Raw genomic sequence first — 27244 nt, 5'->3', positions numbered from 1 at the left:
AGATTGATGAGGGTAATGTAACAAAATGTGGAAAAAGTCAAGTGGTACGAATCTACTGTATGAGCGTTGCTCTTTATTATTTGTTGCCCTTTTAAGTGTTCAGTGACTGGATGATGACAGACAGGTCAAATATTACAGAGCAAAATGAGTTATTATATGTGTTATATAAAACATTTCACCCTTACTATGACTGAAATTATAACACAAGTAGCTATTGCTCACTTTTTAGTTTTGATTATAGGCTGATCTTCCCGTTCTCAAAATTATAGCAATAACATGCATGCATATATCCTATAATTATTGACATTTTTTAAATATCTAACCACAAAAAGGCGTGTGATTTGTTGCTCATCACAAATGCACTGTCCAAATACGGAGTGGTAACTTTTCCATGGAGCGGAAGTTGTACCGTTTGCTGACGCTAGGAGCTGTCCATGGTGCTGAAGCTTCCGCGGCGTGCTAGCTGTCCTGAAGGTGCTGACAGCACAGAGAGCCAGCAATCCGCTTACTGAGCGTTACAATTAAACGGACTCTGCGTTTCAGTTGATTCTTGTCAGATCTGCTCATTGCTCGACTTGCTAAATAAGTGCAAAAGCAGCACGGCTTTCTCTGTGTTTTACAGACCTCACGGACGTTTTATTATTCGTTTGCTTATTTTGCTCCGGAAAGTATTTAATGCAAGGACGTATTCTGTGATCAGAGAGGCACTTCGACTTCAGTAGACATGTGTATGAGAAGAGACCTCCAATTACACGTCATCGTTACGGTGTTGGTTCTCGCTGCTGCGGTGACAAACACACATGGACAAGGTAAGAAATAGATTCAGTCCTACGTGGAGTTTTTAATGTTAGTCAGAGTAGTCTATTTGTGATCTCAGCCCGTACGGATCCGCGTACTGTACCATGCCACATAGCTCCTGAAACCAGATCTACAAGTGTGTTTGTGCTTTCAGTAGTTCTATATTTATATGCCTAAATCCATTAAGGGTATGACTCGCTCTATTCTGCCCCTGATGTCCTCACATGCACCGTTGTCTGTCTACAATCAATAAAAATACTACAAAGCCCAAAGCACTCGAGGAAAGCAGAAAGAAAAAGTCGCAGCCTAGCATATCTTAGGTTACTTACATACTTTCAAGGCATTACATAATGTTTTGCTATTTTATACTTGAATATGTTTGCATCATTGTATCAACTGAATCAAGCTAGAGCTAGTCATAATAAACAAAAGTTAAGCAAGCCCTTTAAAAATGTAATATAAACTATTAAAGATAATTACATAGGCATATAATACTAAACATAAAATACACTCTCAGTTAACATAGTTAATCATCATCTTGCTTGATTCAAATAAAATGGAAAAGGGTCTCGTGAAACCCATTTTAGGAGTAAAGTACTTAACCTACTTACTATCACAACAAGTTTGTTTTGGTTTTTGGCAACTGGAATCAGAGGGCTTTCAATGCAACTGTAAAGGAATGGAATATAATATTAATGGAAATAAAATACTGCCATTCTGATTAAGAAAACATCAATGATGAGTCAAAATTCGATCAAATAACATAACAAACAATTAGGAGTCACCTAAAACTAAAATGAACGCAACACTGGGGTGAGCAGCCCTTTATTATTTGTGTGTGAGAGGGTCCATGTGGCAGACAGTAACGAGAGACTAATCCTCAGGAATCGCTGAAGATTACTGACCGAACTGTTTGACATAGTTTATTGGTACTGCGGGAAACGCCTCTCTACCTATTTACACAGTGCAATGGTCTTACTTAACATCAGCATAAAAAAAGTTTATGCATTTTTAGATGGTTGTCATTAAAGGTAAAAAAAAAAAAAGTACAGCTTTTTAAAAACATTTTGACAACCCTGTTTGTAAGCGTTAAAATGATATCAAACTCAAATATGTATCTTTTCAGTAATGAAGGCTTGGATGTCTCATGGTAGGGAGGGGTATGCTAAATGGGTCAACTTTGAGCACCTATATCTCCTGAATGTTTAGGCATACAGGCCCAAAAAGTGACTATCTTGTCGTTTCTACAATGTGCAAACATGCAGGGAAGGTTTGGTTGGAATCAAAAGGAGTGCCAAATGGAACGACCCATAAACACAGCAGCATCACTTGCTCACAGCTCACCACTCACCACTACACACTACAGGGAGAACAAAATGCACACAGTATTTTAAAGCAATGTAACCTTTGGCAGTTTCCATTAGTGCATTCAGGGCTGCAGCTATTCAACGATAACAATAACCAGAATAAATGTGCATGTTGTGTTTTCTATGTGTAAACTTGAGCAGTGCTTTTAATGCTTCAGACTTTCAAGAAGCAGAAAACCAAGCCTTGTGCATTACTTTGTATGGTTGAAGTCAGCCTGGATTCAAAGATTTGGTTAGAGACAAATAGCCTAACACCTTGAATTACAATGGTGTGATTACTGCTCAGTGATCAGCATCTATCTTAAGCTATTGTATGGTCTGACCTTTCACCTTTCTTCTTTGTCTTTAAAGAGAGGGAACATGAATGCCATTCATGCTCTTTATAATACACAGGCGCGCGCGTATGCACACACATTTGTGTTTCCAACATTTTCACAGTAATTCAGAGTGTGTTTGTAACAGTGTTCCACATTATCTGAATGTTTTCCTGTAATATGTGTGATATGGGATCTAGAAGATTGGATTTGGGGATGTTTTATGTATCCTGCAGCTCATTAAATGAATTACGAGCCCCTCCTGGTTGATGGAGCTGTCCTTGACACGACACTGTTGGTTTGAATGTTGTACTAAAGATGAAAGCCTATGATTAGAATAATGAGCTATTGAAGCCTTGTTGTGGAAGAATGGAGGATTATTACCCATGTGCTGGATGTGGGCTCAGCGGCTGAAATACGCCTGGAAACGGGTACTTATTACTCTAAAGAGTTCAAATCCATTTAGATTGTATGACAGAGGTTTTCACTGAAAGTCCATCTTTCATTTTTGGCCTTTGGGGACACAGATATCCACCCCCAGTTTTGTGGGAGCTTGATATTGAGATTGGGTGGGAGCAGCTAGTTCCACTTTCAGATAGATGTACTGTAGACAACAAACAAAACCAAATGTAGAAAGCAACTGAGAAAATGAAATATTGTCAACTTCTCATTCTAATAGAATTCCAAGCTAATTTAAGTTGATGTACTTTAAAATGATAGCATGCAGTTTTGCACTCTAGAGCCTCAAAAAGACATAAAGCCACCATGAATATAATCACGGATAGAGCATTTTAGATAAACGGTTGACACCCGCACCTCATCTCAAAGCGAGGAGAGAAAGCTTGTCATTCATGGTGATCCACAGTAATCGTTTCCTCACAGTGTTTTTTAGGGGGGGGGGGGGGGTGGGGGGGGGGATGCAGCGGACGTCCCATTCAATTAAACTGCACACCCTTGAATTCTGATCATCCTGTAATTTCATAGGAGGGGATAGAAAATGTTCGACACCTGTTTTTTGAATTACTGGTGATTAACTTCATCAAGGGCTATTCAGCATCTGCACGCTGTCATAATTAGTTTCGCTTTCCTTCAGCTTGTCAATTGTAAATGAGAGTCATTATGCCAGAATGCCCCGTTTTCCGGGCTTGGCACCTGACAGAGCCGTTGCCTGCCTCTCTGCCTCTCTGCCTCTCTCGGCCTCCCAGGTGGAGCATACAGCCTGGCTAAATGCTGGCATTTCAGCTCTCCATGTGCAAATGCTTTCTGCTCTCACTGTATGTCATGTGCACTCTAATGTGAGTCATCTTTTCAAATGTGGATTCAGAGGTTTATGTTTCTGTGGAAACTATTCTGTAAATATCTTGTTTACTGAATCTTTTTTTTACACTGCAATGATTCTGTCACTTGGACATTTTGTTGCTGTATTTTTTCAGTGTAAAATGAATTCAGTTTCTCTTGTACAGCTAAATAAGGGGTGGCTTTGTAGTCAAAACCTTAGCCTAGAGAGGAGCATGGATATAACGATGTGCACTGAGAGTCGGGAAACAAGTTCAAGGAGTGAGTGTTTTAATAAATAAACACAACATAATACAAAATAAGAAGAATGAACAACGCACAGACATGACACAGGAACAGAAACAATGACGCCTGGGGAAGGAACCAAAGGGAGTGACATATACAGGGAAGGTAATCAAGGAGGTGATAGAGTCCAGGTGAGTCTGACACGCAGGTGTGCGTAATGATGGTGACAGGTGTGTGCCATAATGAGCAGCCTGGTGACCCAGAGGCCAGAGATGGAGCACACATGACAATGGAACCTTTAATGGCTGTTTACCATTCCTTCACTCTAAGTGGCCCTGGGTATGGCTCTTTGGTGATAGATACGGATTTGATGAGCAGGTTCTTCAGGAGGACATATAATCCATTTTCAGATTGTGATGGTTCCTCTCATCGCTCTCCTAGTTATCTCCAGTGGGATGAAGCACATTTAGAAGGGTTCACACCGACCGCAGCCCTTTTCACAAGTGGCGTGCATTCAGTGGAGGAACTAAAAAATCTCTTCAGGAGCAGATGCCATCACTCACAGCCAATCCTTTTATGATATATCACTCTCAACAGAGAGGACTGGGGAAAGAAGCAGTTAAGAGAGGGTCAGGGATTGAAAAAGATTAAGTGGATTCTCCCTCCCTCTCTGCCTCTCATGTCCACCTCCATTTGACATCTGACCTCCCTCAGATGCCTGCTGCTACTTTGTCAACGCAGAGCAGAATGGGCTGAGTTTCCAGCTGTTGTGCCTTAGGCCTGTTGCCTTATCGATCCTACTACCACTCTCCCACTAAAAAACAGTCAGTGTGGTGATCCCCCCCAGTGTTCATGCTCTGCCAGGCTGCGTACACACCTCTCTAATCAGGAGTGGCGTGTGCAGAGGAGCTGGTTCTCTGAAACGATTAAGCACAGGGACAGCTGCAGCTCTCTTCCCCCTGTTCTGAACGCCAGATCCCATCTAGAAAGCACTTAATCTGGGTCGGCACAGAGGCCCCAGCTGGGTCGGGTAGAGCCATGTGGAAGGCAGCAGGTAATAGCCTGTGTAATGTGTTTGGAGGAGTAGCTTTAGTATTCACAGCCAGCGTTGACCTCAGCCAGGCAGGGCCACCCCCACAGTAACTTCCTCTGAAAAGATGTAATTGAATTCATCAGGAAGGGTAAACATATTCTAAGTAGCAGAGTAAGATAATGATGTTGTGGATAGATCAAGGAAGGGGATAGCAGCTTTACAAGTAATTGAAAATTGGCAAAGCCAAACACAAACATTAGGATTGGTAATGTGTCTGACTTACACAACTGCTTTTTCAGACAAGCTAGCTAATGCTACTATACTTTGTGGCTGATTCAGATGGCAGATTAGTTTTTATCGACTACTAAAATTCTCACTTCAATCACTCCCCCCTCACAAACTGATTATATTTGAGGATAATCTATGTTATGTGATTAGGAGGCAGTTCTGCTAGTTGAGAAACACCAAATTTCACATAAACACACATACATACACATGCACACACACTTGCACAAGTACACATTCAGACAACGATTGCAATCAGACAAAGCAGAATATTTGCTTTTGGTGATGTGTTTTTATAGATATTGCTGTGGAATGTACAAAACAATTCCGGGTGTTCTCTCAAACTAACTGACCATTGAATAGTTTTCTTACCTGAGTAGCAGGCAGTCCTGTGGATGTCTATCCATCCAATAATTTTAAGAAAAGAAAATGTTTTTGTTTATTTCCAACGTCACACTTCTTCTTGCCACACATCTCTCACACATTTAGTGTTGTTGCCGACACTGTAGATTTGCTGGTCTTTTCCATTACGGGACAGTGCCACTCCGCTCCTGCTATTTACCTCCTAGCTCTCTCCTTACCAACAGGGCTGTGATGTGGTTGTGGTTGTGAGCCTGTCATTCCTGTGTTTAGAGGTATTTAACCATGATCCCAGATGGATGTATAATTGAGAAGTCCTCACATCTGCTGCCATGTCAGAAATATTGAACATTGTCACTCAGGGCAACCGTGGGGCAGCCTAGTTGTCTTGTCTTTTCCAGTCAGTCATTAGATAACAGTTCAGGAAGGAGGAAGACCCTCTGACTCATGCAGAGCGCTCCATCCACCATGCCTGTTCTGTTCTGTTCTGTCAGTGCAGACTGTGCAGACTGTTCAGTGAGTTGCCCGCAATAAGGACGCACCTCTCTAGAAGTTGATTAGTTAGCAGTGGACCTTGATCTCTGTTAGGCTGTTAGGCCATTATATTGATTGGTCTGTTTGACCCAAAGCTGTCTGTCTGTGGTTGTAATGAGTCCGAAGCCGAGCTGAGGACCCCTGTGTCCATCACTGTTGTTGATCAAATAAAAACATAGAGATGTATTCTGTTGATTTAGTTATTATATCATGGCTTTCATTCATTTTCATATGCATGTTTTCATCACTGGTTTGACTAATTGTTATGCCTTTCTTTTGGTTAACTAATACAAGGTTTTCCCACTCGGCACACACTCGTTGAATCAACGTTGTTTCCACGTCATTCCAATGAAATCTGTGTCCAGTGGGTTCTCTCATATGGTGGCTTTGGCTAAATGTTGTTCTACTTGTAAATAACGCCCCAATCATAAAGGATTGGTAGGCATTTCAATGGATAGTGTCTTTAGACTGTTCATAGCATTCACACTAAAACAAAACTACACACTCCCAGGACATCCACAGCCTAGATTTTTGTAGAGCGGCCACTGCAGTTGATAGGATTGCATCTATGTGGTGAGATGAGAGTCTGGTGTAGTATAGCCTTCCTGCTCAGCCAGCGCCAGCAGCTCCCTGTGCCACTGCTCTGACGAACAATGAGATAAACAGCTCTAAATGTCTATGTGATGAAGCTTCCTCTCTCTCCATTGCCAATGCTTTGGAAAACAGAGAAAGAGCTGCCTTCCTGATGTGATTATAGCGTATGTGGAATAGTATTCTTCTCTCCAGCCATGTGTATTTATTATTTATTTATCTATCTGCTCTCCTTTGTAGGTGAATTTGATCGGCCTACTTCGACGTGGCTTTGAGTGGATGGCTCTCCAAGTTTATGTGTTGTTATTTTCTCAAGCTAAATGATTCACAGGAAGAAAATAGAGGGGAAGGAGAACGGCTTGGAGAAATGTGTTTGTTTTATTGCCTTTCACTCGTCCTTGAGCCACTGTGCTTTGGGTATTCAATGATATGTGAGTGTGTTATTTTCCTTATCTCTGCCTCCACACCCAAATAACATAGAGAAGTTAGGTTATCTGTTTGGTGTGTGTGAAGTAGGCCACTACAGACAACCACTCAGGCTACACCTTCACATTTTGTAATCATAAATCTTCATAGATCATTGGTTTTAATGTGCTTGTTTGAACAGTTATTATTAGCTTTAGACCTTGTCAATAATTCATTTAATACAATTTAGTTTGCAATTTATTTGACTATGGATTACTGAAGTGTGATTTCCTTAAGTAAAGACTAGAACATCACTGTATCCAACAAGCCTGACTGACCATGGTGGTAAATGTTGTACTCTTGCATCTTCATTTTGTATCTGCCATATTTGATTCACTGTTTAGAAAATATTGCAATATACAGAGCAATACTGTATGTCTACACATATGCCTTTTGCAGATGACGAAAAAGCATGTGTAGGTCAGTGTGTGTGTATGCATGCATGTATGAACGCTGGAGGTCTGCAGCCATATAGTGCAGTGAGTGTGTGCCCCCGGGTGTTTTCTGACTGATTCTCCATGTAGCCAGGCCTATGACTGCAGCGTGTTGTCGCAGAAATCTAATCTTGTCACATCAAACAAGGCCCCTGTCCTCTGCCCCAGCACAATGGAACAGACCAACGGCTCCTGGCCGACGAGCTATTCTTCTGTTCGGACCTGTCATTTGAATGGCAGATGACTCCCCGTGAGTCAGTGAGTCAGTCAGTCAGTGAGTCAGTCAGTCAGTCATAGGAGAGACACAGAGAGAACAGGGACAATCATCACACAGATGGCCTCACCCCACCGCCTCTGGAGAGACACACGCCAGACAGCTTGTATTACAGCTTTTAGTCTGGAGAGAAATGTGGTAGCAAAATGTTTTCTTGATTGAGCATTTTGCATGTTATTTATTTATTTGACTATTTCCGAGATGAAATACACCCACTTTGTTTTTTTGCTCTGTGATTGCATATTCAGCTTGTGTTTGTCCTGTTGTGAAAAGGGAAAAACAAATGTCAGTGAGCTTGTTATCTTCTGTCAACCCATCTCCAAGTTGTGTGCAGGTTAAGGTGTCAGTACCAATCAAATAGGGGATGGTCATCAGAGGAGCTGAGGGTTAGACCCTGTCATGGACAGTCAGATGTGGGGTCTGGATGGATGAGCTCATTGGGACATGGTCCAGATGTACCTTGGAAGTATCTGTCTAACCCTGTTTTTATCAGATATGAAGGTAAGACCCAGATGCAGACCACGTTGAATAAACAATAGTTTAATAATCCCACAGGGGCAGGCAATAGACAGGTCAAGGCAGGCAGGGGTCAGTAACCAGAGGTGGGGCAATGGTATCGGACGGCAGGCAGGCTCAGGGTAAGCAGAGGTCAATAATCCAGAGGGGAAGGAGGTCGGCAGGCAGGCTCAGGGTTGGCAGAGGTCAATAATCCAGAGGGGAAGGAGGTCGGCAGGCAGGCTCAGGGTAAGCAGAGGTCAATAATCCAGAGGGGAAGGAGGTTGGAGGGGCAAAGGTACAGGTCGGCAGGCAGGCTCAAGGTGAGGAGCAGGCAGAGTGGTCAGACAGGTGGGCTCGGAGTCAGGACAGGCTAAGGTCAAAACCAGGAGTGTGAGAGAAGCGAGACTGGAAAAACCAGGAGCTAAAACACTGGTTGACTTGACGAACAAGACGAACTGGCACAGACAGACAGAAAACACAGGTATAAATACACAGAGGATAATGTGGAAGATGGGCGACACCTGGAAGGGGGTGGAGACAATCACAAAGACAGGTGAAACAGATCAGGGTGGGACAGTTTTATAGTCTCTTCCATTAGACTACAGGCCTGTTACAGTAACACTCAGCAGTCAGACTGGCAGAGCACAGATAAACAGAATACTGCAATCTACTGGTCCGACCCAACTGTTGCAACTTTAATGGGTTACAGAGTTAATTCATTGAGATGTATCTAAACACATTATTTACAGTGATTTACATGTAGAAGAGTAATTGTATTAGAATTCGTGTGATGAAGATTAAGAGTATTATGTACATTTCTGTTGCATTGGTTAGTATTGGATTACGATGTTGACTGAAAGCCCCAGAAGGCTTTGCAACAAGAAGTGGAAAGAGAGAATGAGCTTTCATCTTATAACCGACGTCCCAAGTCATTACTTTTAAGATGGTTATTCTATACCAACGCTGAAAAGTTTGTTAGTTAGATTTGCGTTCAAATGTAAAGGTAATTTCTGATTGAGCCGACATACGCAGTGTTTACCCTGAATGCAGTCTCCGCGGCCTTTAATTGCCTTTAAAGCGGATCTTCATCGTTACAGATTGAATAGAGCCCTTAGTCTGTGTTTGAGAGTGGTGATTAGTGAGGAAGAGGATAGAGGCTCACTCTACGAGGAACCACAACAATGGGCACTTCATTAAAATCACTGTCACTTTTTGTGTCAGTTTATTTATCATGATGAAAGGTCTATTATAGTAATGTGAAGGGAACACAGATTGCAACACTGAGCTGTTCTCTTCCCAAGATGATTTTAAGAGAACATTGTGCTGAGAAAGGAGGATAGTGGGGACTGGGGAGTATTGAGAGTTACAAGGCGAGTGTGTCTAAGGAGTCTATAATAATAATATATGCCATTTAACAGATGCTTTTATATAAAGCGACTTACAGTCATGAGGTCATACATGAGGTCATACCTTTTACGTGTGGGCCCTGGGAATCAAACCCACAATTCTGACATCACAAGCAATGTTCTATCAAAATCAATTTTTGCTACTGAGCAAATTTCAGGTCTGCTGAGCGCTAACTCCAACTTTGTGAAAATTCTGTGTAACTTCCAGAGTGCGTTTACTGTGAACACTGAGGCTGTACCCACTTTAAGTTACAGTTAAAACAGTGGACAAGTAGGCTACTGTGGCTACTCGATCATAATGTAGGCCTATCAGAGTGGCCTACCATCAAAAACAATGCACAAAATGCATCCCTTAACATTTTAACATAGAAATAGCTGCCTACAGTAACAGCCAATATGTGGTGTTCAATGTAGGCCTACATGCAGGGCTTGACATTAACCTGTTTATCCACTTGTCCTTCAGACAAGGAGGTGACTGAAAATGTTGTTGTGTTTGCTGCAAGAAGCCACTTTACAAAATAAAATGCTTTATTATTCCCATACCATTATTACAGAGAATCAGACAAATGATGCTACCCTCTTCCTATTGGCTATTTAGCTAATTCAAGACTGCCTCAAAATACAACACTGCCGCTTTTCAAAGATTTCTAGAAATGTACTAGAAATGTATACAAAATGTGTTTTGTGCTCTTGTAGGAAGCAATCACTCCCTTATTGCTGACTACAAATAATCTAAAACTGGGCTAATAAATCACTAACGAGCACAGGATATGAACAAAATGTGCACACGTGGCTACATGAAGTTCTCACTTTGATCTCGAAACAAGGGGAGCTACTCACGACCGCTCATGCTGTAAACACAGTCCAGTTAAAAGTAAATGGCACAGATCATATATGGTCATATATGGTCATATATGACCATCGTCTATTTGCATATAGGCCTACTGCCACACCGGTCTGTGTAGAGTACAGGCTGAGTAGTGAGTGTCAATGCAATAGAATCCTACTCCAATGTGTTCATTGATTGCATTGATTCGATCACAATTACCACAGTAAAGGGAAACGCTGATAGTGTTAACAGGGAAAACTCTAGAACAGTGGTCACCAACCTTTCTGAGTCAAGATCACCTTGAGTCAAAATGAATGCTGAGATCTACCACTCATATTTTTATTAACATGACTTAAAAAAAAACGTAAGCCTATGCAACATTAACCAATGAAAAACAGTACCGTATCAATGAGGTTTGTGCAGTACGCTATACATTACATTATCACTACATTTGGGCTTTTCTTGAATTGCTCAGGCCACTTAAAATATATATACATTTCAAAATTGGAGGTAGGCCATATGATGACATCGGTATTAGATCCATTGTTGTATTATTTGTGAAGCACAGCTGAGTGAGAAAACATTTAAAGACTTTGCTTTTAATTTTAATTTTACTGGGTCCGCTTCTCAACATCCCTCCGCTCTCCCTTTCCTCCACTGACACTGACCAAAAATGGACACTGTCTTTCAGCTGATGGCAAAACTCGAGTCGCACTGCATTCTTTCTCCCTCATGCACAAATTCATATTGTTACTCCTATGAACAGAGAAAGTAAAACCTTCCTCTCTATTAAAAAAGACCCAAGCCGCTAATAACAACAACAACGCAAGCCAATAGATTCACTTTCCTCCTCATTCATTACTGCTGCACTGCTTGTTGTGGCGCTGAGTGGAAATAGGAAGAACACCCATTTTATAGCTTATAAATGTGTTGAATAGAAAGTGTTGACAGTGCTGAGTAAGAACTTCAACATCTGGGCCCAGCGGAAGGCCGTGTTTGTACCTTCAGACACATGGAATGGTTCAAAATGGCAAAATTGTTCCTGACTGGCGCGAGCAGGGCAGCTGAATCGGGTGCACCTACCGCAAACAGCCCGAGACAAAAAAGAAATAAATAGGAACACAAGGCTTTATCTTTTTTTTTTTTTTACAGAAATGTTAGGTGATTGACCGGTTGGTGACCACTGTTCTAGGAAGTTGAGTGAAGTTCAATCTCATGCTTCTCTCTGAGGGCTGATATTTCTGTGAGGCAGTCCTGGAAGAGCTGTGCAAGTGTGCACGTGTGCAATTTAGAGGGAACATTGGTTACAAGCACCATGCTCTACCAATTGCACCATGCAGAACCACTGCAATTCAGGACAAACTGAGCCATACAGGAGTCTCTGGTCTGCCCATGAGCCTTAGCTGTGTGTACATCTCAGGATTAAATCTGGATTATGGAGGCAAACAGAGAAAGAGGGGATGATCCTAGCCAGGGCTGGTGAGTGGGCAGCCCATGGTTCACACACAACACACTCTGGCTGTATAGGGTAAATAGCATGATGCTTATTTTCTTGTCTGCCTATTTGAGAAATTAACAAGCTTTATTTCTCTGATTTGCCGTTACAATTGGGAGTCAGGTAAATACTAAAAATTGCCTACCATTGAGACATGTCTCAATTCAAACCCATCATAATGTCACATTGTGAGTCATTTTATGTGAATGGTGGGGAAAGTAGGGATTTTAGACAGCATTTTAATGGACTATAAAGGTGCCCCATAATGCATATCAGGTCCGCCCAAAAACGCAGTATGTACTATAATTGCTCTTGGTTGTTTTAACAAGCACTCAGACAAAGAAGACGTATGAAAAATGTGCTTGTACCGTCTTTGCCCTGTTGTGCCTTTCACCACTTACATCAGTAGCATCACAGACACATCTCCTCTGCCTGTTCGCAGACAGTTCTTTGAAACAACTGCTAATATGGGGCGCCCAGATGTTTATATCAGACTGGCTGAGAGACATAGGAACGAATACCGTGCCCAAGATCATCTGAAGGCATCCTTTGAGCAGACGCCCTTGATGTCGCAATCCATTTTTCTCATATGCCTCCTGAATTTGCACAATTTGCTGTATTTCCCTGTAAAATGTCCCTCTCCTCCTCCCTCTCCTTTCATCAGAACAAAGGGCTGCTATCACAGTTGTCTGTCAGTGTGTGGTGTGTGGAGAGGCCAAGAGATAATGGTCCAGGTGCAGAGACTCAAATAAACAAGGCTTGTCTCTTATCATTCCTCCAAAAGACGGGGCCAGCAAAGGGGGATTCTGTCCAGTGATATCATTTTTTTTTTGCTATTTATTTACCATAAAAGTACCGGATTTCGCACAGCACTCCAAACACACACACCATAGAAGCAGCAGAAACATAGAAACACCAACTGGAGTATAACCTCTGTAATAAGATTACAGTAGTGGAGGTATGCCTTGTATTTTCATGGTAGGAATCACACTTTGACAGAGAATCACAATTTGACAGAGAAAGAGAGTGAATGTGAGGAAGAAAGAGAGAGAGGGAAGCAAGAGGGAGAGTGAGAGGAGAGAGTGAGTGAGAGAGGAGAAAGGGAGAGAGCGAAAGAGAGATTGTGTGGTACAGGTCATGCCTTGCAGACTCATCTTCCTTTAGGGAGGTGGAGGTTGTGAACATGTCTGAAGTGGATCACTCCATGGTCACGCCTGTCATCCAGCTTACTGCCACTGCTCTGGGTCATTTCACGGCTCGTCATGCACAACCGTGTCTGCACTCAGCACAGAGCCTGATGCCCCCTTTGACCTCTCCAGCTTGGGGATGACGCGTTTACTTTTTGTTTACTGCTATCGGCCAAATACAACTCCTTTATACTCACCTTCATTTTGAGAGTAAACAACAACCCTCAAGGGCTTTAAGACGCCTGAAGATCTCAACACAAAGTGTTTCTTCCTGCCTTCCACATGGCTCCAGTGCAATTACCTTCTGTTAATGAAGCTCTCCCAGTCTTGTGGCCGGGTCGCCTTCCCTGCCTCCCCCCGGCCCTCCTCGGCCCCCAGACACTCACAGTGTAATCAAACTGACGAAGGCCTCTGTTTGTGAGACGGCAGGCTGTTTACCTTTGTTGCTGTGTGGATTGACGGCCGGGGCGTCTGAACTGGCATGGCTTGATGTGAAAAGCTCCTTGGTTGCTGTGGGGAGGGAGGGAGAGGCAGGCAGAAGCAGCCCTCCTCTGAGGCGGTAGGCTAACTGAGTTTGACAGAGCTGTTTCTGCTGAGGGGCTGCAGGGATGCTGCTTTGTGTCTGGATGTAGAATTGAGGAAGTTGTGAAAGGTAATGTAGAGAGAGGAGGCTCAGTCACCCCTCTGTGGACTGTCAGCATGATGAGGACAGCAGCACACCACTCACTCCTCTCTGCCTTTGTGGATCTGCAGGCTTTCTGAATCTCCCCCACCATTTTTATAGGATATTACCCTCAAGTGTTCTTGGTTCCCAAGAGCTTCGGTAATGCTTTTATTTAAAGTTCTCAAAGACTCTTAAAAGCATTTAGTTTGCTTTCTGTTGGATCAGGTTAAGCTGTAAGAAATAATTGTTTTCATAGCATTTAAAACAGAATTGCCCATTTTCAGGTAAATGTATCCATCCCATAACAAACAAGTGCGTTAAACAGACCGCCAGACAAACAAAGTACCCTGTTTTGCTTTATGTAAGGGCCATGACAAAGGTAGGCCTACTGTACAATTCTTTATTTATCACTTATTTTGCCAGCTAAGTTGACTGAGAACACATTCTCATTTACAGCAACGAGCTGGGGAAAAATTACAGGGGAGAGGAATGAGCCAATTGTAAGCTGGGGATGATTAAGTGACCATGATGGTATGAGGGCCAGACCCATACTCTTACAATAAATGCCATGGGATCTTTAGTGACTACAGAGAGTCAGGACATGCATTTATCATCTCATCTGAAAGACAGCAGCCTACACAGGGCAATATCCCAAATCATTGCCCTGGGATATTTTATTAGACCCAAGGAAAGGGTGCTTCCTACTGGCCCTCCAACACCACTTCCAGCAGCATCTGGTCTCCCATCCAGGGACTGACCACAACCAACCCTGCTTAGCTTCAGAAGCAAACCAGCAGTGGGAGGCAGGGTAGTATGCTGCTGGCAATGTTAAGGAAACTTGCTGTATTAGTTGGTAAGAGGCCATCCCTCCTTGACCTAACCATCTGTCCCTGGGTTTGGTCTTTCTTATCATTTCATATACCCCTAGCCATAAGATTAAGGCTACAGTGTAATGCTTTAGCCATCTCCATTTCATTTCCCAATGTCTGGGCTATAAATATCCCCATTCAACTGTTCAGTGTTTTGTCCTTTGCGTTTGTCCATTCTCCGTCACAGAGTTTATGGATAATGCATCCTGTGTTTTGGGACAGAGGATTGGGCAGGCGATGAGGCACACCAGACTTTTTAGGATCAACCAGCTTGTGACTTTTACAGACTCCCAACTGCCAAGGAGAGTGGATTAGCCACCCACTGTATTTTAGGCTCACTTTATCCCCTTTAGAGAACAGTCAAGTAGTTTTTCGGCCTCTTGTTCTGGTCAGGCACCCTCTCTCTCTGTTCATAACCATTTCTAGCGTCCCTCTGTAATATACTCTGTTGTAAAGTACAACAGCAGCAAGGGTAGATTAGAAATACTGTCTAAAATGACTATGTTGCTACTATGTTGTACTATGACTATGTTGTCTGTCTGTCTGTCTGTCTGTCTGTCTGTCTGTCTGTCTGAACATAGTCCGTTCTTACAGTGCTCTCCCTGTACACGTCAGAACCATAGGATAAATAAATGGGACATATAAACAGACAATGAAAGCTTTTACAATATTCAATGATTACGTTTTTCTAAAACAGGTTATAGGCTATTTGTGCAACACTAAGTTAGAACAGTAGGCAAAATTAAGAGGTGAAAATAGACCAAATTATTAGGGTGAGGCACATTGAACACCGTTTGGGTCTTTGCGTGTCAAAAAAGACACCTCATATAACACTATTTGATGTGTTAAATAAGCTTTTAATTTGACACGTCTAAAACCAATTATATTGTAGAATGTTGTGTGTTCTGAATTTGTATGTGCAAGCCAAGCACCACAACTACTATCAATAGCACTGTCAAAGCCGTACAAAAAAAAATAGCCAAACCAGCACACACTGGGCCACGAACGATGTGTTTACAATACCCCGTTGGTGAAAACAGACCAAATTATTAGGGTAAAACTTCCAGAAAATTATGTGATGGCTTTAGAAGCTTCTGATAGGCTAACTGACATAATTTCAAACTCAGTGCCTCTGTGCTTGACATCATGGGAAAATCAAAATAAACCTAAAAATGGTAGACCTCCACAAGTCTGGTTCATCCTTGGGGGCAATTTCCAAACGCCTGAAGGTAACACATTCATCTGTACAAACAATAGTATGCAAGTATAAACACCATGGGAACACGCAGCCGCCATACCGCTCAGGAAGGAGATGCGTTCTGTCTCCTAGAGATGAACGTACTTTGATGCGAAAAGTGCAAATCAATCCCAGAACAACAGCAAAGGACCTTGTGAAGATGCTGGAGGAAACAGGTACAAAAGTATCTATATCCACAGTAAAACAAGTCCTATATCGTCATAACCTGAAAGGCCACTCAGCAAGGAAGAAGCCACTGCTCCAAAACCGCAATAAAAAAGCCAGACTACAGTTTGCAACTGCACATGGGGACAAAGTTAATATTTTTTGGAGAAATGTCCTCTGGTCTGATGAAACAAAAATAGAACTGTTTGGCCATAATGACCACCCTTATGTTTGGAGGAAAAAGGGGAGGCTTGCAAGCCGAAGAACACCATCCCAACCGTGAAGCACGGGCGTGGCAGCATCATGTTGTGGATAGATGGCATCATGAGAAAGGAAAATGATGTGGATATATTGAAGCAACATCTCAAGACATCAGTCAGGAAGTTAAATATTGGTCACAAATGGGTCTTCCAAATAGACAATGAGCCCAAGCATACTTCCAAAGTTGTGGCAAAATGGCTTAAGAACAACAAAGTCAAGGTATTGGAGTGGCCATCACAAAGCCCTGACCTCAATCCCATAGAAAGTCTGTGGGCACAATTGAAAAAGCGTGTGCGAGCGAGGAGGCCTACAAACCTGATTCAGTTACACCAGCTCTGTCAGGAGGAATGTTCACCCAACTTATTGTGGGAAGGTTGTGGAAGGCTACCCGAAATGTTTGACCCAAGTTAAAGAATTTAAAGGCAATGCTACCAAATACTAATTGACTGTATGTAAACTTCTGACCCACTGGGAATTTGATGAAAGAAATAAAAGCTGAAATAAAAAATTCTCTCTGCTATTATTCTGACATTTCACATTCTTAAAATAAAGTGGTGATCCTAACTGACCTAAGACAGGGAATTCTTACTAGGATTAAATGTCAGGAATTGTGAAAAACTGAGTTTAAATATATTTGGCTAAGGTGTATGTAAACTTCTGACTTCAACTGTATGTGTATGTACATATATATATAAATATATATATATATATATATATATATATATATATATATATATATATATATATTTTAACCTAAAACTGTGGTGCTCAAGCCAGTCTCTGCTGACAGATGTTTACCGTGTCGCCTCGGGATTTCAATCCAGCAACCTTTCGGCCCTATGCTCTAACCACTAGGCTACCTGCTACCCCCCTGAATAAGAAATACAGAAGGTCTGGTTCTATAAATACACAGTAGGGCATTCCAGACGGCTAGATTATGTCAATGACGTTCTCTATGTTATTGTCACATATCAATGGCATATTCATGTTTTAATACGAGGGTGAAAGTACAAGGCCATTTGTCAGGTCATTCAGGTTATTTCTGATGTAGAATAATCAGATGGATTAGAATTCGCCCAATAATGTAGACCACCAATCACATAAGGATGTTTGAGCCATGTTTTGAATCTGTACAATGTTTGTTTAAAATGCAATTGTTTACAAACAATGGAGTAAAAAGCACTTCTATTTTGGGTTCTGATGGGGTTAGACAGTTAAAATAAGCTCATGCATCATTTTAAAGTTACAGTATATCTTTCAATAATCAATGGCTAAATATAGTTAATTAAAAAGTAGATTGCCCCTTTGTAAGTCCATTTACAGTGATCCGGTCATGTTCATTACAGCCTTGAGTGCCAGAAACAAATAAAATATCATCCACAATGAGAGACTCATCCAGAGGTACAGTCTTGCTCAATGCTTTATGTTTGGCCTCCCTGATCAGCAGTAAATTGACTGTTAATAGTATCATAAGTTCATTTGCTGTAATCTGGTCATGGGCCTTGTTCCAGGGATGCATCTGCCCCATGCCAGTGCCCGCCCTTGGTCAGCCCTGGTTGATTGCATTGGCATACACATAGGGGAACTGTGGAGAGGAGACACAGCCAATGGGCACAACAGATGTGCCAGTTTGGCTGCAGGGACACACAGGAAATGACTTGTATTACAAATTGCGTTTGCCGGAGGTTTAGCAGTTTTTTGTCTGTGTCCTGCGGGAAGGAAGGAGAAGATAAGAGAATACTGTCTATTTGGACTGGAAGGGAGAGAGCAGCCAAATGAAATTGTATTTAGAGACTATGTGCTGTTTACAATATCCTGAATGGAAGGTTGGTCTGGAATTAACAGAGAGTGTATTTAGACAGTATCTTTGAATTGAGAGAATTACACAGATAATGCTGAAATTGTAAACCTTTTTTTTACAGATTTTCCATCAAGGAGTTGAATTTGAGAAGTTTACAGAGTATCTATAAAGTAGTTACAAATGTTTTCCCTCCACGGTGAATCTTTGTTCTTTGTTACCAAGGACAGGATTGAAGGCCAAATATAGTAATAGTTGAATTTCATGGATATTATCTTATTAGGTTAACACATGAGTGTGCTGATGAATCTATTCTCCTCTGTTCTATACAGGAGGACAACAGATAGCTAACTTACTTACACTCAACCACACACAGTTAGAACAGCTTTGACTGTGTTCTCAGTGTATGTAGCCACTGGAGTACATCAGCAGACCTTTCTTCCTTGTAGGGATTCCACAGACTCGACAGTCTTTATTTCTCATTTATCAACTTAATTTCTTTCTCCACGTGTTTCTTTTTTGACCTGTCTTCTGTATTCCTAATTCAAGACAATTCCAGTTTATCACAATACAGCCGCCTTCACCTTGAAGTTCATTGTTCCTGATTCATTTGTGTCATTTATATTTTCAATGTTTCAATTGTCATGAGAATACACATGCCTCCTTCTGCCTCCCTAGTTGGTATTCATTTGTTTAAACCAAGTTTGTTTCTTCCTTGTTGACCTAGTCAGACACAGACGGTGACATAGTGACGTCTCAAATCCTCATATTCATTATTCATCGCATAAATTGAATGGATCCACCGGGACGAAACTTAAAATTGTTTCCATGGTAATTCAAGGGAGAATTCTCACCAAAGCAGGACCCAGAGGGGAGGTATAAATAACTGGCAGAGAAACTTTAGAAAGTTAACAAGACACATGGGGAATACAGACAGCACCATTAGCAGCAGAGCAGTCTCAGTCAATTTCATGAGTCTCAGAAATGTCTCATGTTGGATGACAGTACAAATAACTCAACATTTCTAAATTTCCAACATAAACAAAAATCTCTCAGTTCATTGATTAACTGCCCAACTATGAACAATTATTTGTCATTGTTTCTGAGCTAATCAGAACACCACAATATCTCTTATGTTTTGTGTTGTATTTGATTTATTGACACACCAAGAGGTAGAAGAGAGAAGAGTTAATACACACACTATCAGCCTGTTCACCATCCACGAAAATGGATGTAAAAAGGCACTTCACTATTTTACCTTTATTTAACTAGGCAAGTCAGTTAAGAACAAATTCTTATTTTCAATGACGGCCTAGGAACAGTGGGTTAACTGCCTTGTTCAGGGGCAGAACGACAGATTTGTACCATGTCAGCTCAGGGATTTGAACTTGCAACCTTTCGGTTACTAGTCCAACACTCCAACCACTAGGATACCCTGCCGCCCCAACTATGTTAGCTCTTCCTCTGTGGCCGTCTCTGGGCTTGGCGAGATTCCAGACAAACTGGCCCCTTGATCTCCCAGCTCAGATTCATGGTGCACTGAGATCAAAGCACAGCTCTCTCTCTGAGATGCTCCAGTTGGAGCCTGAGGGATGGAGGTAACCATAGATAGAGGAAGAGAGAGAAGGGGTGGCGTGTTTTTGGGTGTGTGTGTGCGTGCCTGCGAGCGTGTATGGCGTGTGCATTTATTTCTTGGAGGAGAGCCAGTGAGTGGGGTGGCAGGTGGTCAGGCTGAAGGGGAGCATGGAGAGTGACCTCCATCAGAGGGCCCTCCTTCCTCTTCCTCAGACCCACTGTTAGACGACAGGCTTCTGATATTCATACAGCCTCACTGGCTGTTGATGGCCCTAATGGGCACACTGACCACAAAGATTAGGAGAGGGCTCTCTGATGTTGGCAATTACTGTTAAGTATAAGACATACATTTATTTAGCTTTTCTAGTGCACAGTATCATTAACAGTATAAGAGTCAGCTATCTATGGCAGTCAGAAACATTCCAATAATAGTGCTTATACAAGGGGTTTGGCCCACTACCCCATTTTGATATCTGAAAATTCTCACGACCCCAACCATGTAATTAACAGCCAATGTTTACTTTTTAAATATGGGACTATGACAGTCAATTGCAAATTAGTCTGACTGAATGTATCTTCTCATCACCACTAATGAGATGTGATTGCTTGATTCATGTTGCGTCGGAGCTTCTCAAAATCTATAAGGACACAAGGCGAGACCCAAATGCAGACACAGGAAGAAGATGGTTAAGCTCGGATATTTATTAATCCAAGGGGTAGGCAAAAGGTAGGTTGGGGACAGGCGAGAGCTCATACACCGGTTCAGAGTCACAAACAGTACCAGATGAAGGGCAGTTTCGAGGTCAGGACAGGCATGTGTTCCGATCCCAGTCCAAACAGTACAAGGGGATAGGCAGGCTTGAAGACAGAACAGGTGCAGTTGTCAGGCAGGCAGGTTCGGAGTCAGGACAGGCAAGGATCAAAACCAGGAGGACTAGAACCAAAAGAGACTGGGGAAAAAAATAGGCGCAAGAGAACTGCTGGTTGACTTGGCAAACAAGACGAACTGGCACAGAGAGACAGGAAACATGGATAAATGCACTGGGGATAATAAGCGACACCTAGAGTGGGTGGAGGACAGGTGAACTAGATCAGGGTGTGACAAAAATCAGGGAGCGTGGTCGACAGAGCATATCTTTGCTGTCACATCCAACCTGGAGACCATCCACAAGCACTGATGGTGCTTTCAAGACAACTGGGAACTCGGAAAAAAACAAGGTCAAATCATGACGTCAGTGATCTTCAGGTTGGGAAGTCGGAGCTCTAGAAAGAGGCCAGAGTTCCCGAGTTGGATGACCTTAAAAAAAAAAATTTCCCAGTCGGATCTAGTTTTTTTCCCAGTTCCAGTAGTCTTCAATGAACTGAAGATTCCCATTGAGTCAGGAACCAAAACTCGTCTGTAGTGACCGGTGAATGCATTCTGTCACATGACTGCTCAATCAGCTGTTCGATTTCACTTACTGGCATGTCAACTGGGCAAGGATTACAATCAAATGGATTGGGAAGTAGGTCCCAAAGTGATCTTCCAAGTGTTGGAGGTGATCAGTCATCACTCGTGTAGGACACTTACTGATGCTGTTTTCAGCCTAGGGAAGGGGGCATGGTTCGCTTTTGAAAGACTCTCTCCAATAAGAATTATTTCCTCTGAATCCACTGATTCAGTCACTCATCTCAAATCAAATAACATTTTATTCGTCAGATGCGCTGAATACATGCGCTGAACAGGTGAAATGCTTACTTACAAGCCTGTAACCAGCAATGCATTTCAATAAATAGAGTAAAGAAAATATTTACAAAATAAACAAAAGTATATATATTTTTTAAAGTAACATAATAAAACACAATGGCTATTGGATTAATTGTTCAGCAGTGCTATGGCTTTGGGGTAGAAGGTGTTAACTTCTAGGCGCACCCATCCCGTTTGCGGGATCATTTTCGTCAACATCCGCTGAATTTCAGAGCGCCAAATTCAAATTAAATTACTAAAAATATAAAATGTTAATGAAATCACAAGTGCAATATAACAAAACACAGCTTAGCTTGTTGTTAATCCACCTGGCGTGTCAGATTTTAAAAAAAGCTTTACAGCGAAAGCAAACCAAGTGTTTATGTGAGGACATCTGTCTCAGCAGACAAAACATTACAAACAGCTAGCAGCAAAGTAGATTGGTCACGAAAGTCAGTAAAGCAATAAAATGAATCACTTACCTTTGATGATCTTCAGATGTTTGCACTCACGAGACTCCCAGTTACACAATAAATGTTCCTTTTGCTCGATAAAGATTATTTTTATATTCAAAAACCTCCATTTGTTTGGCATGTCATGACGGCACACCATTTTTTAAAAATAAACAATCCTCAGGTTGTTTTTACAATAAACAATCAATAATATTTAAACCGGACCGTAGCTTTTTCAATAGGAGAGAAAGAAAAAATATCTGCTCCAAGCTGTTGCGCATGCAATACTCTGGGGACACACAGCCACCCACTGACGTGATATGATCGTTCTCGCTAATTTTTCAGAATAAAAGGCTGAAACTATGTCTAAAGACTGTTCACACCTTGTGGAAACTATAGAGAAAGGAATCTGGTTGATATCCCTTTAAATGGAGGGAAGGCATAAAATGGAATGGGGAGCTTTCAAAATAAGAGGCACTTCCTGGTGGATTTTCCTCAGGTTTTCACCTGCAATATCAGTTCTGTTATACTCATAGACAATATATATATATAGATATACATATATTTTAATTTTACCCTCTTTTCTCCTCAATTTCGTAGTATTCAATTGCTAGTAGTTACTATTTTGTCTCATCGCTACAACTCCCGTACAGGCTCGGGAGAGACGAAGGTCGAAAGCCATGCGTCCTCCGAAACACAACCCAACCAAGCCACACTGCTTCTTTAACACAGCGCGCAGCCAACCCGGAAGCCAGCCGCACCAATGTGTCGGAGGAAACACCGTGCACCTGCCGACCTGGTTAGCGTGCACTGCGGAGTCCCTGGTGCGTGATGAGTCAAGGATATCCCTACCGGCCAAACCCTCCCTAACCCGGACAACGCTAGGTCAATTGTGAGTCGCCCCACAGACCTCCCGGGCGCGGCCGGCTGCGACAGAGCCTGGGCGCAAACCCAGAGTCTCTGGTGGCACAGCTAGCACTGCAATGCATTGCCCTAGACCACTGCACCACCCAGGAAGCCCCATAGACAATATTTTGACAGTTTTGGAAACTTTAGAGTGTTTTCTATCCTAATCTGACAATAATATGCATATTCTAGCTTCTGGGCCTGAGAAATAGGCAGTTTCATTTGGGTATGTTTTTCATCCAAATATCAAAATACTGCCTGAAAATTTTGGACCTAGACTTGGTGCTCCGGTACCGCTTGCCGTGCGGTAGCAGAGAGAACAGACTATGACTTGGGTGACTGGAGTCTTTGACAATGTTTTGGGCCTTCATCTGACACCGCCTAGTATATACGTCCTGGATGGCAGGAAGCTTGGCCCTAGTGATGTACTGGGCTGTACGCACTACCCTCTGTAACGCCTTTCAGTCGGATGCCAGGCGGGGATGCAACTGGTCAGGATGGTACAGCTGTAGAACTTTTTGAGGATCTGGGGATCCATGCCTAATCTTTTCAGTCTCCTGAGAGGGAAAAGGCATTGTGCCCTCTTCACGACTTTCTTGGTGTGTTTGGACCATGATAGTTTGTTGGTGATGTGGACACCAAGGAACTTGAAACTCTCGACCCACTTCGCTACAGCCCAGTTGTGACTTGGGGCGTGTTTGGCCCTCCTTTTCTTGTAGTAAACGATGATAACATTTGTCTTGTTCACGTTGAAGTAGAGGTTGTTGACCTGGCACCACACTGCAAGGTCTCTGACCTCCTCCCTATAGGCTGTCTCATCGTTGTTGGTGATCAGGCCTACCACGGTTGTGTCGTCAGCAAACTTAATGATGGTGTTGGAGTCGTGCTTGGCCACACAGTCCTGGGTGAACAGGGAGTACAGGAGGGGACTAAGCACGCACCCCTGAGGCGCCCCTGTGTTGAAGATCAGCGTGGCAGATGTGATGTTGCCTACCCATACCACCTTGGGGGGGCCCGTCTGGAAATACAGTATCTAATTGCAGAGGGAGGTGTTTAGTCCCATGGACCTTAACTTAGCGATGGTTTTGAATGCTGAGGTGTAGTCAATGAACAGCATTCTCACATATGTGTTCCTTTTGTCCAGGCAGAATGTTTTTGTATTACCCCTGCATGCTTGCGTTCAGTTCTTTCAGTTTCCCAAATATGTCTGTTACATAGGCAAGGAGACACATTTTCCTTTCATTACACAGAAATGTAACCAAGTCTGCAATAGCATCATTTATTTGTTTAATAACAGTGTTATCTGATAAAAGTGTTGATGTGAGTTTCTGCGCCTCTGCCTCCCCATACATTGTTTCACCATATCAATTGCAGCCAGTAATATCAAAGACTCTGCAATAGTGTGTGGTTTCACAGCATAGTGGGCCTAGCCATTCCCCGTGGGTCAAGTGCAGCCTTTTCCCATAATCTAAGGGCGCTCTCTGTTTGAATTTGATCTTTTAGATTTGAATCATTTTAATTTGAAGGTTAACCACATTACAATGATTTTGAGATACAAAGACAATATTATAATATTTCTAAAAAATATTCAGGAATTTGGAAATTCTCCTGCGACCCTATTTTCATGTCAGGTGATCCCTAGTTTGGGAAACTGCTTTATATTGTATACTTGTCATTATAGCAAAATTGTCATTCCGAGTTATATTATGTACACCTTCAGTCATACTGGTCTTTGCAGGTGCTCATCCTTGTGTGCAATATTTACGAGAGATGAATAATTATTTCGGGGCTCACTTCAGTGCTTTATTCCAAACATGTCAGATGATAAAGGATATCTAAATTAATTGTGTTTTGCAGTGTATGAGTCAGGCCATTGTGAGTGTTTAAGCGGTGTGCTGTGCTGCTTGTCTGGCTGATTCCACATTAAGAGTGTGACATGAGCATTAGCAGACAAACGTGCCCCCTGTTCCAGTCCTCCCCATGACTAAAATATTACCACTGATTGTCTCCTGACATGTGTCTAACAAGTCCATGTTATTCCTGTAACAGACCCACATTTTTTATCATGCTTAATTCTATTGGGTTTCAGTTGCAACATTTCTAGCCAACGTCTGAGTATGGAAAATAAATGACTTAAATGTACTCATTGTTAAAGTGGAACTAACAGCATTTTAACTACTTTGCAGATATGAAACAAACAGACCATCATAATATCAGTCAAAAATATCAAATTCCCAGTTTATGCTCCATGACGAAGAGAAAGGGATTGTTGGCAGAATAGATGGATGCATTTCAATGCATGAGTAATAGCTAATTCACCAATATAGTTCTTAGTAGTCCAACAAACACTGTTATCAGGTTGTAAATCACAGCTTTCCTGAGACATTGTTTGCTGCCTCCAGCCCTTCAGGATGCACTGTTTAAGTTTCAATGACTCAATATTTTGGACAAAAACGGACGGACGTTACTAAAAACGGGATTGTCAATACATTCAAACTAGCAAGGGAAAGTCAGTAATAATGTAGCTAATAGGCTAGCTTTGAGAAAGTATTCAGACCCCTGGAATTTTTCCAAATGTTGTTAGGGTATAGACTTATTCTAAAATGTATTAAATAGTTTTTTTTTCAATCTACACACAATTCCCTATAATAACAAAGCAAAAACAGGTTTTTAGAAATTGTAGCAAATTTATTAAAAAAACTGAAATATAACATTTACATAAGTATTCAGACCCTTTACTCTGTACTTTATTGAAGCACCTTTGGCAGCAAAGGTGCTCGAGTCTACAGCCTCGAGTCTTCTCGATTATGACGCTACAAGCTTGGTACACCTGTTTTTGGGGAGTTTCTCCTATTCTTCTCTGCAGATCTTCTCAAACTTTGTCAGGTAGGATGGGGAGCGTTACGACACAGCTATTTGTATTTTTTCTTATTGTTATTATTATTATTTTTACCCCTTTTTTCTCCCCAATTTCATGGTATCCAATTGGTAGTTACAGTCTTGTTTCATCGCTGCAACTGTCATACGGACTCGGGAATGGCGAAGGTCGAGAGCCCTGCATCCTCCAAAACACGACACAACCAAGCCGCACTGCTTCTTGACACAATGCCCACTTAACACAAAACACGACCCAACCAAGCCGCACTGCTTCTTGACACAATGCCCACTTAACACGGAAGCCAGCCGCACCAATGTGTTGGAGGAAACACTGTGCACCTGGCTACCTTGGTTAGCGCGCACTGCGCCCGGCCTGCCACAGGAGTCACTGGTGCGCGACGAGACAAGGATATCCCTACTGGCCAAACCCTCCCTAACCTGAACAACGCTAGGCCAATTGTGCGTCGCCCCACGGACCTCCCGGTCACGGCCAGCTGCGACAGAGCCTGGTTACGAACCCAGAGTCTCTGGTGGCACAGCCTAGACCACTGCGCCACCCGGGAGGCCCTACCAACTATTTTTAGCCTGGATAATACCTACCAGCCTCGGACTGTTTTTCTCCACTACAACGCCGGATTCCTGCCTTAAACTCTGGACCATTACTCCTGAGCTAGCTAGCTAGCTTGTAACGACTGCCGTCCCACCTGCCCATGTTTTACTCACTGCTTTAGCACACTCAACCCTGATGTCCTTGCTGTGTCTGAATCCTGGTTTAGTAGGGCCACAAAAAATGAAGAGATTTCCATACCCAACTACAACATTTTCCGTCAGGATAGAACAGCCCCCCTATTGGCTTGCAATCGAGTTGCAATCGACTGCCTGCAAAGCCTGCAAAGTTCGGTCATAATTTCCAGGTCTATACCCAAACAGTTCTTCTAATATACCCAAACAGTTCTTCCAACTTCTAATTTAAAAAATGAATCTCTCCAGAAATAAGTCTCTCGCTGTTGCCGCCTGTCATAGCTCCCAGCTGTGCCCTGGACACCATATGTAAATTGATTGCCCCTCATCTATCTTCAGAGTTCGTTCTATGCTTAACACCCCGGCAGTCCTACAATCTAAGCTATATGCCTTCAATCTCACACAAATCATCAAGGAACCCACCAGGTACAACCCTAAATCCGTAAACATGGGCACCCTCATAGATATTATCCTGGCCAACTTGCCCTCCAAATATACCTCTGCTGTTTTCAATCAGGATCTCAGCGATCACTGCCTCATTGCCTGCATCCGCTATGGGTCCGCGGTTAAAAGACCACCCCT

The 27244-nt window shown here is 42.4% G+C and overlaps 1 protein-coding gene across 3 annotated transcripts in view; it reads left to right on the top strand.

Moving 5' to 3' along the window:
- Positions 1 to 473: 473 nt before the first annotated feature.
- LOC110537244 (seizure protein 6 homolog) overlaps positions 474 to 27244 on the top strand; it is a 227352-nt gene continuing 200581 nt past the window's right edge. For all 3 annotated transcript variants that reach the window (XM_021623135.2, XM_021623134.2, XM_036937253.1), the window contains exon 1: positions 474 to 809. In XM_021623135.2, coding sequence (XP_021478810.2) covers positions 725 to 809 — 85 coding nt within the window. In that variant the 5' untranslated portion in view covers positions 474 to 724. The remainder of the gene's footprint in view (positions 810 to 27244) is intronic.

The sequence above is a fragment of the Oncorhynchus mykiss genome, chromosome 12 (assembly GCF_013265735.2).
Source record: "Oncorhynchus mykiss isolate Arlee chromosome 12, USDA_OmykA_1.1, whole genome shotgun sequence".
In the NCBI taxonomy this organism is placed as follows: Eukaryota; Metazoa; Chordata; class Actinopteri; order Salmoniformes; family Salmonidae; genus Oncorhynchus; species Oncorhynchus mykiss.
This window is presented reverse-complemented; position numbering and strand designations above follow the sequence as displayed.